Raw genomic sequence first — 13,953 nt, 5'->3', positions numbered from 1 at the left:
TCAGCTCTTACCCTGGGCTCAGCCCTTACCCTGGGCTCAGCTCCTTAGCATTGGCTGGCCTCACAGGTTTATTATGTGACTGAATATTTCAGCCTGGGGTCATAATGAACATGTCCAGAGCTGCTTGTGAGAACTGAACAGTCCTACGTGTGAGCTTGTGGGGAGGCTCACTGGTTAAATTCACACTTACTATGAAAAGGCACACAGAAGTTAGAAGGCAGAGGAAAGAAAGAAGAGCCTAAAGAGAAGAAAGGCAGGAGCAGAGGGGAGCATGTCATTCAGAGGAGCTGTGTGAAATCTGACAAGTGTGCATAAATATTGGGCCTGCCCATAATAGGGCTGTGATTCTGCAGTTCCTACAGAGGTGAGGTCAGTGGGATGCCTTGCATGGTGAATAATGAACCACTCACATCAATACAGGCAGCACCACTTTGGAGCATGAATAGCTGCAGTGAATGCTAGAGATTCACTTTGCAGAAATTGAAAGGGGTATTGAATTTGGGTTGTGGGTGGATCAGGTTTTTTAGTTTTATTTTGATATTATTTTTCTCTCATTTGTGGCCAAAACCCTTTTTATGTCTCAGTGTTGCTGAATGGTGTTCAAGAAGTTTTGTTTTTGAGGAGAATCCCTGCTAAACCATTTGGAAGGAATGTAGAGACTACTTTTTTCATCTTGCAGTGTCTGCAAGGCACTGCTGCAATCACAGCAAGTGACAGAGTGTACACTGGGCTGTAGAGAGCCCAGTGGCAAAAGTGAGGTTAAAAACTTAACTATTTTCTAAGCACCAGAATCAATCATTTGCTATTTCTAAAGTGTAAGTAGCTTTATTATTATCTGAAAAGTGGGGAGGAGATTTCAGATAAGTATATGCCTTCCAATAAAAGTAGTAATTTGTTCCTCTTAGAATCTAGGCTGCAACAAACTTTCATTCTATTTCTTTTACTTCTAGTCTATTTTCATATAAGGCTAGACTATTTGGCTAAAACCTGCCATTTTTAGGTTGACAGTTAGGGAAATTATTAGGCAAAATCTAAAGAGGATTCATCCAAATGAGTTTCAGTTCCAAGTCATTAACAATAATTATGCCAATGAGAGTTTTATTTTGCCTAATTCTGGATCTACATTTAGTTCAAGTTTCTTTGTCTCCTTCTGGGACACATAGTGCTTTCTCCAGTTTTCCTATGTAAATGAAAACATGTTATAAATTCATACTCTAGTTATATGCAGAATAAGGAGAAAATAACAAAGCCAGATTAGGAAATTGGGTGTCACTCAGGGCATTTGGTGTGGCCAGGAAGAGCTTTTCCTGCATTGACAGGTGAGCTAAATAGCATGGGGACATATTTGTGTATGGGAGAGGGAAAGTGCTGTGTTCCTGTCTGAGATCCATTTTTTTTTTTTTATATAACTTCACGTCCCTTAATGAATTTGAAGATGTACAAGTATTGAACAGTCAGTATTTTTTCATGGTGCTTTATGTATGCTGCAAACATTCCCCTCAATTATTTCCTACCTTCTTCTATTTTTTTTCTTTTTCTTTTTTTCCTGGTTTTGGGCTTTTTTTTTGAAGAGCTGCTGTGGATCTCTGAGGGATTTCATTCCTCACTTGCTGATCCAAATAAGCAGAGTCCAATTAGTGATTTACAGAGAGAAAAAATGGATGCTTTTCCATTTCTATATATCTCAGAGCTCCCTTCAGGAGCCTGACAAGGTAGGGCAGCCAGGGAAGGAGAAGTAAGTGGTAGAAGTGATGCCTTGCTGGAGACCAGCTGCTAGTTGCCTGTGGTTTTATTTTGTCTGTCCCTCCCAATATTTTAGGTGTCACGACTGGTAGGATCTTAGAAAAGAGCTTACAAAAGGATCCAGGGACTTCAGGTTTCTCAAACAAGCAAAAAATTATCACACTGAGACTTCTAAGAACAGACTAGAAATAAGCATTTTATCAAAATCCTCCATAAAACCTATAATCATGTAAAATTGGCCCTGTTCATGAGCAGGCACATGGGAAGATCAGTCCCACAAGCAGTTTTATTCCCCTTACTTCTTGGTCAGTAGGCAGAGCGTGTACCCAGGTAGTGACCTTAACATGCCTGCTTTAGAACCACCAAGAATTCAAATTATGTGGTGGTTTTGCTGTGGATATTCTTAACACAGCTATTTTTGCCCTCACTTTAGGCACTGACACAGCAGCACCCTTTGAGTTTGGGCCCTCAGCTAAAAAAAAAGTTTACCTATGAGGAGATGCTTTTTCCAGGTGGCCAAAGAGGCAGAAAGAAAGAGCCAGCAGTGAATTAAGTAGTAGAGAGAAGCAGTTTTTGTGTTTTAATTAGAAAAATGAAAAGTGCAATAATTTCCTCATGCTAATAGTTTCTGTCATCTGAGAAATTATGATCTAAAAAAAATTGTTGGTCTCTGCCAGTCCTTCTTCAGGGCTGTCATTATTCACTCTAATGCATATATATTATTCATAGTCATTATTCTCCTGCAGCCAGGCTGGTCTAAAGCCTATTCTGCTATTTGCTGCCATGTTTCAGCTCAAAAGCTCTTCCACTGATCTAGCCCAGGCATTTCCATTTTGTTATTCCTGGGAGAGTGAAACCTTTTTGTCAGTTCTTGCATTGACCAGTGGTAAAGAAAGAATATTTAGCTCGTGGTTTGAAGTTTTCCTTCTTCTTTTCCTTTTTTGCTTTGCTTTGCTAGTCAGAGAAAAAAGGTGAAGATTTATCAAGTCCCTTACCAAATCTGCACTTGCTTTTTCTTCAGGCTTTGTAGAATAATCCTAGATTTGTATCCTCGCCTGTCAGACCTTGGTAGGGCTTCAGGATGTGACCTGGTCGCCTCCTTTCATCAGGCATCCCTGCTGCCTCACTTTTAATCACAGCAGAACAACAGTAATGGTGGATTAGTTGTTCCTAATTAGATACCTCTCTGCAGCCACCCCTGAATGATGCCTGGTCCCCTACAAACTTCTGTTTCAGTGGAGACAATGAGAGCCTTATGCTGCCTGAGGCCTTAGTCCAAGCCTCACTGAAGTTAATGAAAATGTGAGACTTTTTGGTTTTTTAAAAGGCATTAGAGAAGTAGAGATGGGTATGATTTTGGCAGAGAATTAAATTCCACTCTGGTATCAGGTATTTACCCATTTGTATATGGTAAAATCCTGTACTTCATATGCTGATTTATAGTAAGAAAATCAAAGTGCTACTTTATGTTTTGGTTAAGAAGTATAATAAAAGGGTATTTCCCCTGATTATCTTCCCAGCCTGCAGTCCCCAGCAGGAGCTGCTTTCCTCTACCTGAATGCTTTGCAAAGCTTTCCACATAGGAAGCGGTTCCTAGGAGTAGGCAAATCAAATACAAAGCACATCAGGATGTTCCTGCTCTGATGTGCTTCAGCATGAGAAGTGCACAGAGATTAGAAGGTCTTTGGAGTTACAGTCTAAAAATGACTTTTCAGAAGCTGGTTTGCAAATCATCTTCAGAAAGCTCTTTCACTAGGCAGCAACAGCAGCAAGTTCTGCAAAGGGATCCGTAAGCTCTTCCCTCCTGTTTTGGTGTGTGGTTACAACCAAGGACACAGACTGGCATCTTTTTTTCAGGGATTGGTGAAGTCAACAGTGCTGCTCACCTTTTTCATATTTTATTCTATACTTGGGGTTGGACCCAATAGCTGTCAGTCTTCATTTGTTATCATAATAATTTCATTATAAAAATACCACATGCAGTGTGACTGGGGTTACAGATTCATTCCCTCAAAAGAAGAGGAACGGTACAAGTTTCCCAAGCTGCCTGACAGTGCAGACATGGTCCCTTCCTGCTCACTGCCTTGTCTTGGGACTGTGGTGACCATGGCTGTGGTGACCTTGTGCTGCTCCGGTGGATCCTGCAGTTTCTGGAGGGTAGAACTCTTCTTATCCAGAAACAGCTCCTGAAACCAACCCTGGCTGTGTGACTGCAGCTCACCCCACACAAGAGCATGCAAATGTGCTGTGATTATTTTTTTGTTTGGAGGGTCGGGTTTGGGTTTTTTTAAGTGCGCCCATGTTACTATTTTAGACTTCTTGTGCTTGTTTTGATATTAGCAAGGAAGGCAGAGAGGAAAACAGTGGGATAAGTTCTCAGATAAGCCTGGAAACGAATTCTTTTCCTCATTTGAGGGATTATAAATGGGTCATCCTCTTTTTCCTTCTGTTCTGCACTGAAAAAGAAAACAGATAAAACGTTGTCATTTGTAACAAGTTTGTATCAAAACAAAGTGGAGGACTTAGGCCCCCAGTAGGATGCATTTAGAGAGGGATGAATGCAACAAAGTTGGAGCTGTGAATTCCTCCTTTGGGCAAGTGCTGAGAGCATCATTGCCTCCCCAGAAACCAGCTCTTTGAGGCACTGAGGCTGTGCAATGGGGAGGCTGAGAGCGGCCAGCTCCCCTGTCAAGGCATGGAAAAGCTGTCTGTGCTTCCCAAGAGCTGCAGAGCAAACCAAGAAGCATTATCCCAAGCCCTGCTTTCACCCATCTCTCAGAGGTCTGAGACCTTTGAGACCCTCTTCTGGGTCTGGCTTCCCACATAACACCCAGTAATGCACAATTTGTCTTTAATTTTGTGCTTTTGTCCACAGAGTCAGAGCAGCCTTCTCTATCCACAGGCAGACCCCCTGAATCCCAGCAAGGAGCTTGAGGCAGCTCATTTTAGGCTTCAAAGCAGCAGTAGCATGAGAGAGAGCAGCCCCTGCACGCTTGCAGAGCCACCCCAACTCCCCAGGGGCAATCAAAGAGATTCCCAGGCAATCACAGTCCAGCCCCAGGAGCTGGCAAAATAGTTAAGGGTAACTCAAATACCTGCACAGGTTGAGGTCTCCTCAGAATCATGCTTCACAACAGTTTAGCTGTTAGCATTTATGGAATATTAATAATTTTTCTGTGCATTTTTAATTTTGGTGTTTGAAGCACTGTGTTCCCACTTGGGCTTGTCATACTCCTTTCTAAGCACATTTTTGTGAAGTTATATCAATCATGTAGAGTTTTTCATTTGATATTTACAGGGTCGCTGCTGACACATCTTTGTGGACTGGTTTCACTAAGGAACTGCAGATTTTGCAATTACATGCTCTCCTAACAATTTCTTTCCCTCCTGTCCATTTCCAGCTGCAGTCTGGCACATAGGTAGCCTAGCACTTTTCCCCCATGAGGGCAACTCTTCCTTCACAGAATATGCTGGGAGAGTGGGTGGACATTGCACTGACATGCTTGGAGGAGCTCTGTCCCCTTCTTGTCTCTTTTCCTGCCCTGCTTTCACTGTTTCTTAGTTACAAGTGCCACACTCTGGCTTGAATTTCATTCCTGTAATTGATGGCCTTGTTCATTGTAGCAGAACTATCTTTATTTGGGCTTGAACTGTGACTCCTATGGCTTGCTGAATATGAATGTCTTGGGGGTGACCCATTACCTGGCAGTAAATTGGTGTATGCATTGAATGACCTATAGGAAAGTGCACCACGGGTAGCAGCTATCCAAAGTTCAAAAATGTCAGCAGCTATCCAAATGTGAATTTGCTGTCTTTTTGTTCTGTTTTTATAAGCCCCTTTTTCAGAGTGCAATGTCCTTAAAATTGTGAAATAATAGAAGGGCAGCTGAGGATTACAAAGACTGTCTGGGATATATTTGTTGGGGATCATTGAAGTTGGCCTTTAATCTCTCTGCTTCTTTAGAATTTCATTTAATACTTCATAGAAACAGCAAATTGCTCTAATCCAGGGGAGATTGAAGATGCTTGTACTCACAGTTGTCTGCTCAAGGAAAATTTTCCTTTCCATCCCCAATGTAAAGAACAATCCTGTGGCTGTTGATCTATTAGTGTGGACAGCACAGATGTTGTGCAGGTGTGAATATCTTTCTCTGCAAAAAGATTTCCAAAAATCTTCTTTTTTCTAGGTTATGTGAAATTTGCTCTTTAGGCCCATACCTTGAACAGAACAGAGGTTGCAGAGCTGTGTGTTTTCTCCCCCTCCCAGTTTTGTCAATGGTTGCAGTAACCTCCTGACCTAGTACGGGTTTGGAGCTTTACTCAGCTCTGCTCCTCCTGTTTATCAGCAATGTCCAAATCAGGTCTATCTCTGCTTTGTCCCCTCACTGTCAAACTCTCCAGTTAGTTCCTCCAGTCCTCAGGAAGTCTGTCCTGATAATGGGACTGCCAGCTTACATAGTATTACTTTCTAAAAGGTCTTGGTGCAGGGAATTAGCAGACTCTACCTCTGCAACTGGACAGCAGGTGTCTATTCCCTGGGTATATACTGCTTACTTACCCTTCTGCTGGAAACAAACAAACAAACATTTATGCTTGTGATAGGTCAGCTGTGCTACAGGGTATGCAGTGACCAGCAACAGATGCTCTCATACTGTCTTCCTTTGGGAATGTAAATTCCCAATCCCATCTCTGAGCACTACCTGGCCTGCAGTGCCATTCAGTAAAGCATTCTGGGGAAGCATTTTTTTCATGGAGAACAGGAGGGGAGGACAGTCAACCTCTGTTTTTGGGGCAGTTTGCATTTAGCACTGGGTGAGCAGGTGATGCCAAGCAGTGCCAGGTGGATGGTGGATGGCAGGCAGGTATGTCAGGGGAGGCTTTTTCCAGCATTGTCTATTTTGCTCAGGCTACTGCAGTAAGAATCATCACAAGAGAGAAGAAGAAGTCTTTAAAATGGTTGTACAAGTTGTTTCATCTTCTCAGCGAGTTTTACAATGCCTGTTTGGTCCAGAGACATAGAGAAGGGAGCCCAAACTGCCACTGCTGGCCAAGGGGCTGGCAGGGCGCCTGCCCTCACAGTGAGAGATGCTGTTTCCCTCTGGGCATGCTGAGGTGTGCCTGGGCTGTGAGCACCAGGCGTGTCTTTCTGTGGGGTTTCGTGGCTGACTGTGAGCACCATTCCTGTTGCCAAGTTGTTCCAGGACAGGTCTGTTTCTGTGTGTACACAGTGCCCAGCCCATTTTTCACGGGCTGTCTGCTCGGGGATTACACTAACGAGGTAATTGGAGGGCTCAGGCAGTGTCAGTGCAGCACATACCACTCGGATTAAGCCTGACTCTTCCACAAGTTCTTTCCCAAAGGGGTGCAGCTTGACATGGCTCCCTTTTGCAGGCTGGTGCTTGGTCCCTGCAGCTCAGCTGATGCAGAGGAATTTGGGTTGCTGCTCCTGCCTCCTGTGCCAGTGGGGAGGAGAGGGCAGGGGGTCCTAGTGATGGTTACCTTGGGCATTATGGCCACAGTGTGGTGGGAGCTGGAGCAGCAGAGGGCTGGCAGCAGCCTGCTGCTGTGGTTGGCGTGGATGCTGCTCCTGCCTGGCAGGATTGTGAGGGATGTGGTGGCAGTGGTTCCCTCCTCAGGCTCAGGAGGTGCCCAGGCAGAGGGTTAGCACACCTGCCTGTGGTGCAGGGTGAAGGAATGGGCACAGTGTGCTGTGCAGAACTCACATTCAACAGCTGCACAAGTGGAGGGGTGATGAGGTTCATCCCCATTCAGAGGGATGTTTGCTCCTGGCACATCAGTGTCATTCTACTAGTGTAGCAGGAGGGGGAAAAGCAGCACTAGCTGCAGTCATCCGCCTGGCTTCTTTCCTGTTTCCTTCACCTGAAATAAGACATGTCCCTAAGAAAGAGAAGTCTGATCTCAGTGTGTTATAATTTTCTTTATGTATTGTGACAAAAGTAATAAAATTGTAATAAAATGTATATGAAACTATAACTTAACAAAATGGGACAGACAGGGACTTTTAAAATATATTTTAATGAATTTAACAAGTTACTAGGAAATGTTTGGGCAGATACACGTTAGGATCACTATCACATTAGGATCACTACACGTGGTTAGGATCTCAGCTGTCTCTTGCAGAATTTATTTTATTCTATTGATAACAATTATCTTTGCTATATCTTTTACTGATTATTTCTGTAATTATTTAGTAATTATTTTATTAATAAGAATTAATATATTGGTTTCTGGTCCCCACATCAGCCTGCACTGACCAAATATTAAGTGAAATGGCTCAGTGTTGTGAGCTGAACACAGAGCCAGCCCAGCTGTCTCCCATCCTCCCAAGAGCTTCTGTCTAACCTTCCAGGGCTTCAGACAGCAGGTGCAACCCTGCTGCTTCCCTCCCCAGCATGCTCCCAGACCTGTCACACCACATTATTTGTAAACACCAAGGCAGCTAATATCACAGCCTGCATGTGAAGGGCACCAGGAAGCCACATGAGACAGACAGTGTGGTGTGTTCACAGTGAGAGGCAAAAGAAAGAGGCTCCTATTCATAAGCTGAGCACAATAGAGTAATGCAGCGTTAGGGAAATTTAAGCTGGTGCTGAAAGCTAGTGTGCTTTGCTGCTCTTTTACTCAAGGGATGTCTTTTATCCTGAATTGTAATGCTTATGATATTTCAGACATGGCTTGCTTTGCTAGGTCATGTGAATGATGAGTATCGCGGTATTTAGAGGTTTCTAGCAAAGGAAACGCACACAGGAATGAGTGGAGATACAGATCACTTGCGTCAAGCCCAGCTTTATCAGGGACTGGTGAGATATCTTTTTCAAGGGCCTACAGCAATTGAAAAGCAATTAGAATTTCATTGTACTTTCCATTTCCATTAACCATCCTGTAGATATGTACAAGAGTTCGCAATGAAAAAGCTGTACTTTCACTGCGCAGCTGTTGAAATACAGAAGAATGGGGTGGCAGCAAAGCAGATCTTCAGTCGAATACTTGGGACTTAGAGACACTTCAGTTCTAAAGAAAGAACAGAAAGTCACCCTGTCCTACCTTAAATAAATGATACTGTTACAGAAATGTGAAATGCTTCCTTTTCCCAAATGGGCTGGTAACAAAAGAACAGCGCAGAGTGATAGCTGAAATCTGCCCCTTCTAAAGAAACAGGTTCTGGTCATTGTCCAGGATGTGTTTTTTTCTTCTTAGAAGAGTTTATTCATCACTGATTTAAGAGTGTCAGACCTCTTCACAAAGGGTTTTTTCCTTTACTTGCAAGACTGGACAAACGGGGAGAGCTCTAAAACAGTGAGATGAAGGAGAATCATGCACGTCCTCAGTGGCAGGGTCTGGCAAGTCCAAAGCTGCAAAAAGATAAGAGGGAAAGAGCCTGCAGTGGCCAGCAGACCTTCATTTGTGTGGAGGGGGTTTGCTGGAGAAGGAACATGGAGATCCCCATCCTTTTTCATCTCCTGACAGAATCTTCATATGCAGTCCTGCACAGTGCCTGGAAAACGCTCACAGTGAAGTGTTCCTGATTAGCGGTGCAGTTAATGAACACTGGTTTACATCTCTTGGGGATAAATCCACCCTCTGAAACCATCTGTTAACAAGAAGATCTGGTTTTCTTCTGATTCACATAGATGCCAAGCAGAATTACCTTCATTTAAACCACTGGTGTTTCTTGGAGAGTAAGTGCTATGAAAAAGTCGGTCCATTGGCAGGATCTCTTGATGAGTCACATTCTGTGGGGCAGAGATTATGTCCCTCTGGATGGTTTGTTCATTCTTGAACATGAGAGGCCCCAACAGCTATTGTTATGAAATGCCAATGTGCAGCTCTGAAGCTGTTGGCCTTGCAGTTCCTGGTAATCTGCAAGTGGTCTGCATCACCTATTGCTGGAATTGGAGCAAGAGGATTCTGTCAATTGTGCATAATTTTTTAAAATACTGTCAGGTCCCTCACAGGCAGTATCTTCTAATGCATGCAAATGAAAATTGTGATTATCCATTTCAAAGCAATCAGTAGCAAACCATCACTGGCACAGAACATTATTTATACAGCTCATAAGCGCCAGTGATGCTCCTGTATAATTCCTCACACATCACAGCAATAGAAACTGCCTTCAGGGCTGGACTTTCCAATCCAGCCTCTCTGTTTTTGAGTTGCAGACATTGTCACTGCAGTGACTGGCTACTGAATTTTGCAGGTTCAGTTTGACGCACATATGATAGCAAGCCCACGCTTGCCTGCAGATATCAGACTGCCACCCAAATTACTTGCTCCTCTCAGCAGCAGTGAATAAAGTGACAGGATGGCAGCTCTTAGGGACTCTTGGTTCTCTCATTTTCCAAATCCTTCTCTACCAACACCTGTTTGTAGCTCTATTCTCATCCTGCTTGGCACTTGCTTCAGTACGAAAACTTAAAGTCTATCATGTGTTTACATGTACAATTGCTCTTAACTCAAATTTTATTTCCATATTTTGCCCAACCACCAGTTCCAGTGCATTGACTCCTGCTTGCTGTCCCCCACATGGGTTTCACTGCTCACTTTCACTGTTCAGTTTGCAGGACTCTTCTTTGACCTGTTAAAAATGGAATTCACCAGAAAATGCAAATTCCCTTTTCCCATCCCTGCTAGGCTCCTAGGGAAAGTAAAAATCATTGTGTCTCTTTCCACTGTTAATACTGTAATCCCTACACCTAATAATCTTTTGGGAAGTTTAACTTTTAAAACTCTGGGCCTCCATACTTGAGCTTTCTTTGGTAGCCAAGAGGTCCATCAATAAATTGCAGTGAAACTGTAGAGGTAGGAAATACCTGCACAAGTAACCACTTCCTTAAGAGACTCTGTTAACCAAAGGACTAATAAAATCTCGTTTAACCATCATTGAAAGACTTCTTGGTAGACAGCCAACCCTGGCTGGTCTCTTGAGTATAGAAAGTAGTATAGAAATGTTCCTTCTAGCATTAATTCATATCAGCTTCTGATGCCAAAATCCTGTACATCAAAGAGAAATGTTCATTTATTGGACCATTTTGAATTTTAAATAATTTCAGGTTGTAGCACATTCCCCTACTTTTAGCAGCAGCAGCTGTATGGGTTGGTGTTTCATCCACAAGTGCAGCCTGGTCCCATAGTGCTGAAATGGAGACACTGCCTTGTTTTCATGTAGGGCCTATGGGCAGGCAGTGCCTTGTTGCCATGCTTGTGTTCAAGTCCTCCACTGATCCATGTGAGGGAGGTTTCTCCCTGTAATCCACTGGCAGTCCCCAAAGGTAAATGTTCCCATCTTTTTCTTACACCGAGCACAGACTCAGCCTAAGGTTGAGTCTCTGCCTTATGGAAATACAAAGCTCCCACCTGAGCACTGATTACAAAGTTGTTCTTATGCAAATCCAAACAGCACAGTGTGAAAATGCATAAAATGAGGCCTCATCTAAGGCAATATGTTACAAACCTGTTAGTCTGGATCTGTGAAATTAATTGTTTCAGTGAGGAGTGGAGCTTACAGTTTCCAAAGCTGGATTGCTACCTACCTGTTGCTCAGCCTGTCATCAATGTCATCTACCTTAATTTTAATTTCCTTCCCCTTGTTTTCCCAGTATTGTCCCATACTACACAGCAAAGTCTTTATTACTTTATCTTGCACACCATAGTCCATGTGTTTGTATCCCCTAGCTTCTCAAGCTGGATTTGTCCAAGTGAAACCTTTTACCTACAGGTAAGAGCAAGAGGTTTTTAGCACTTGGCACAAGGCTTTTCATTTTTAGCATGATGAGTAGCTACTTGCTACAACTGGGCATTGAGGCCTCTACAGAAACTGATAGCCTCATCCCTGACTCTAAGGGCTTACAAATTAAATGCCGTATCCAGACAACCTCCTTTCACCCAAATTGTTCTTGCTTGAAGTCACATGGAAAAGAAGTCACATGTGGGGACCAGGGCTATGCCCCATCTCTATTCAACCAGAATGACCCCTCTTGTGTGCCCAGGAGTGATGCTGCTGACTGGTGATTGCTTTCAGTTACATATCTGCTTCTAGAATAACACCACATTTAAAAAAAGAAAAGAAAAAAAGGGAGAGAAAACAGTAACTGTTTATCCTGCCTAAGCTTGTGTAACAGGTTTTCATATGATGATTTTAGTGTTTAAAGTCTTTTTTTATTGAACTGTTTCAGTATCCAGAAAAAGACATTTCTCTTACTCAGCTTCATTAGTTATAGGAAATCACTGGATTAAAGTAGAGAGCAGATTAGCAAAAATAAACTGAGTATGTCTTGGGCATATGGTGCTGTGTATGAATGGGTTTTAACTACTTATCTGTGTAAAACAAAGAGTAGAAGGAGAGATTTGTCTTTGTGTGCAATAATTATAACGTGCAGTAGCTGCACAGCTGAGCAGGCAGAAACCACAAAGCCAGGGAAAGCTTTTGGTTCAGATTTGTGTGTGGTGTGTGTGCTGGTCCCCGAGCTCACATGGAGTTTTCTGCCAGCTCGTGGCTGGGCACAGGGCTGGACTTGGCTAATTAACAGCATGCCTCTCCCTCCTGTCCCTTCCTCTTTGCTCCTGGTTTGCAGTGCTGGGTCAGTGTGGGTTACAGAGACTGGGATTGAGCCCATCTGACACGGGAGCAGGCGCTGGTCCCGGGACACTGCTCCATCACATGGACCAGAGCAGCAGGGCAGCCCATCTTGCCAACTGTGGGCAACCCATGACAGCCCAGGCTTTACCTCAGCTGGAAATTGTCCTCCACAGAGCAAATATAAACAGAAGTAATAAATAAGAGGCCAGAATATCCTGGTGGTCTGGGGAGTATCGGCCTTCAGGCTTTGGGCACAGTCAGAGCAACATGGCCTGCTTTGAATTCAAACTCAGCAGTTCCCAGCTTTCTGCCTTTTTTTTCTCTGATAACTATTGATCCCCTCAACCTGATAAGTGTCAAATTTATGCCTTTTCTAAATAGGCCCAGCTCACAGTAGTTTGGAAACCAGTCTTGACACACAAATAAACATTGGTAACATCCTGATGGTGCTCTACCTCTCACTTCTCAGGAACACTGTGCTTTTCCATTTGGGAAATTAGAGATTTCTCAGCGAAGCAGTGATGTTGACATCATTTCCATGTCTTAAAAATATTTTCTTATAAAGGGATATAAAGATTTGCAAAACCAATGAAATCTGGTTTATGAAGTAAATTCAAAAATACCTGGAGAATTATCTGGTCTTTAGCTGGACTCCTCAGTATGCTTGCTAGCATGGATTAATAAATAATGTTATGCCACATAGCTTAAACATGCATGTTCTTGCCTATTTTTTGGGGGGCTGCTTTCCTCTGAGGTTTCCACCACGTGTTTCACATCGACTGTGAGTAAGATTCTTGGACTTCTGCCCTGGATTAATCAAACATGAATCATTGCCCCATGCAAAAAGAAAGTTTAGCCAAAAATTGTGGTGGTCCATAGAAGTTTTAACTAATTTTATTCCTTATTTTGGTGGGAAATTTTGGACATTAAAAGAATCACCTATAAGGACCTTATAATCTTGTTCTTTTAAGGATTATTAAGAAAAATTAAATCCCCAGCTGTTCAGGAGAATATTCTTTCTCTCTCCTTAATTAATTGTATAGTGGTGAAACCTGCCAAACTTGCAGGCTTTGTATTTAGCTTATCAATAACACAGTGTTGTTTCTGTTGCAGAGTTCCCTGAAGAGGAGAGGCAGCAGAGAAATCCACAAAGAAAAGAAGACATTTACCCAGGTATGGTTTCCATGAACATGCAACTTTGAGCAAAAGTCACATGATACAACTCGAGATTTATTTTTATGGGTTTTGACAGGACCATCAGGTATATTAACTTGAGTGCAATTAGGCCCTAATCTACTGAGACCTCCCAGAGATAATGTAGAAGCAATTTAGGACAAAAGTACAGTCTCTAAACTGTGCAGCTTCTCAGGCTCATTGTGCTTGTACTCATTGATTGAGGCTGCAGGTTTGCTACAAGAGGAGCAAATCACCTTGCCTCACAAAATAATTGGATCACAGCTTAGGGACTAACTAAATTTATACACTGTGCCAAAGGTTTTGTGCTAATGAGGGTCTTGGCAGGAATGCAGTTCACACACTGCAGTGACACCTCTCGAGCTCTCAAACCTCCTTTGATCTCCCTGATGTTGCAAGAAGTTGTGCTCCCCAAAGCT

At 43.0% G+C, this 13,953-nt stretch overlaps 1 protein-coding gene across 8 annotated transcripts in view; it reads left to right on the top strand.

The window, feature by feature from the left end:
- MTCL1 (microtubule crosslinking factor 1) overlaps positions 1-13,953 on the top strand; it is a 102,791-nt gene that overhangs the window by 40,893 nt on the left and 47,945 nt on the right. For all 8 annotated transcript variants that reach the window (XM_064705867.1, XM_064705863.1, XM_064705869.1 and 5 more), the window contains exon 4: positions 13,454-13,513. In XM_064705867.1, coding sequence (XP_064561937.1) covers positions 13,454-13,513 — 60 coding nt within the window. The remainder of the gene's footprint in view (positions 1-13,453; positions 13,514-13,953) is intronic.

The sequence above is a fragment of the Zonotrichia leucophrys genome, chromosome 2, assembly GCF_028769735.1.
Source record: "Zonotrichia leucophrys gambelii isolate GWCS_2022_RI chromosome 2, RI_Zleu_2.0, whole genome shotgun sequence".
Classification (NCBI taxonomy): Eukaryota; Metazoa; Chordata; class Aves; order Passeriformes; family Passerellidae; genus Zonotrichia; species Zonotrichia leucophrys.
Note: the sequence above shows the minus strand (reverse complement) of the source record. Positions and strands in the feature narration are given on the sequence as shown.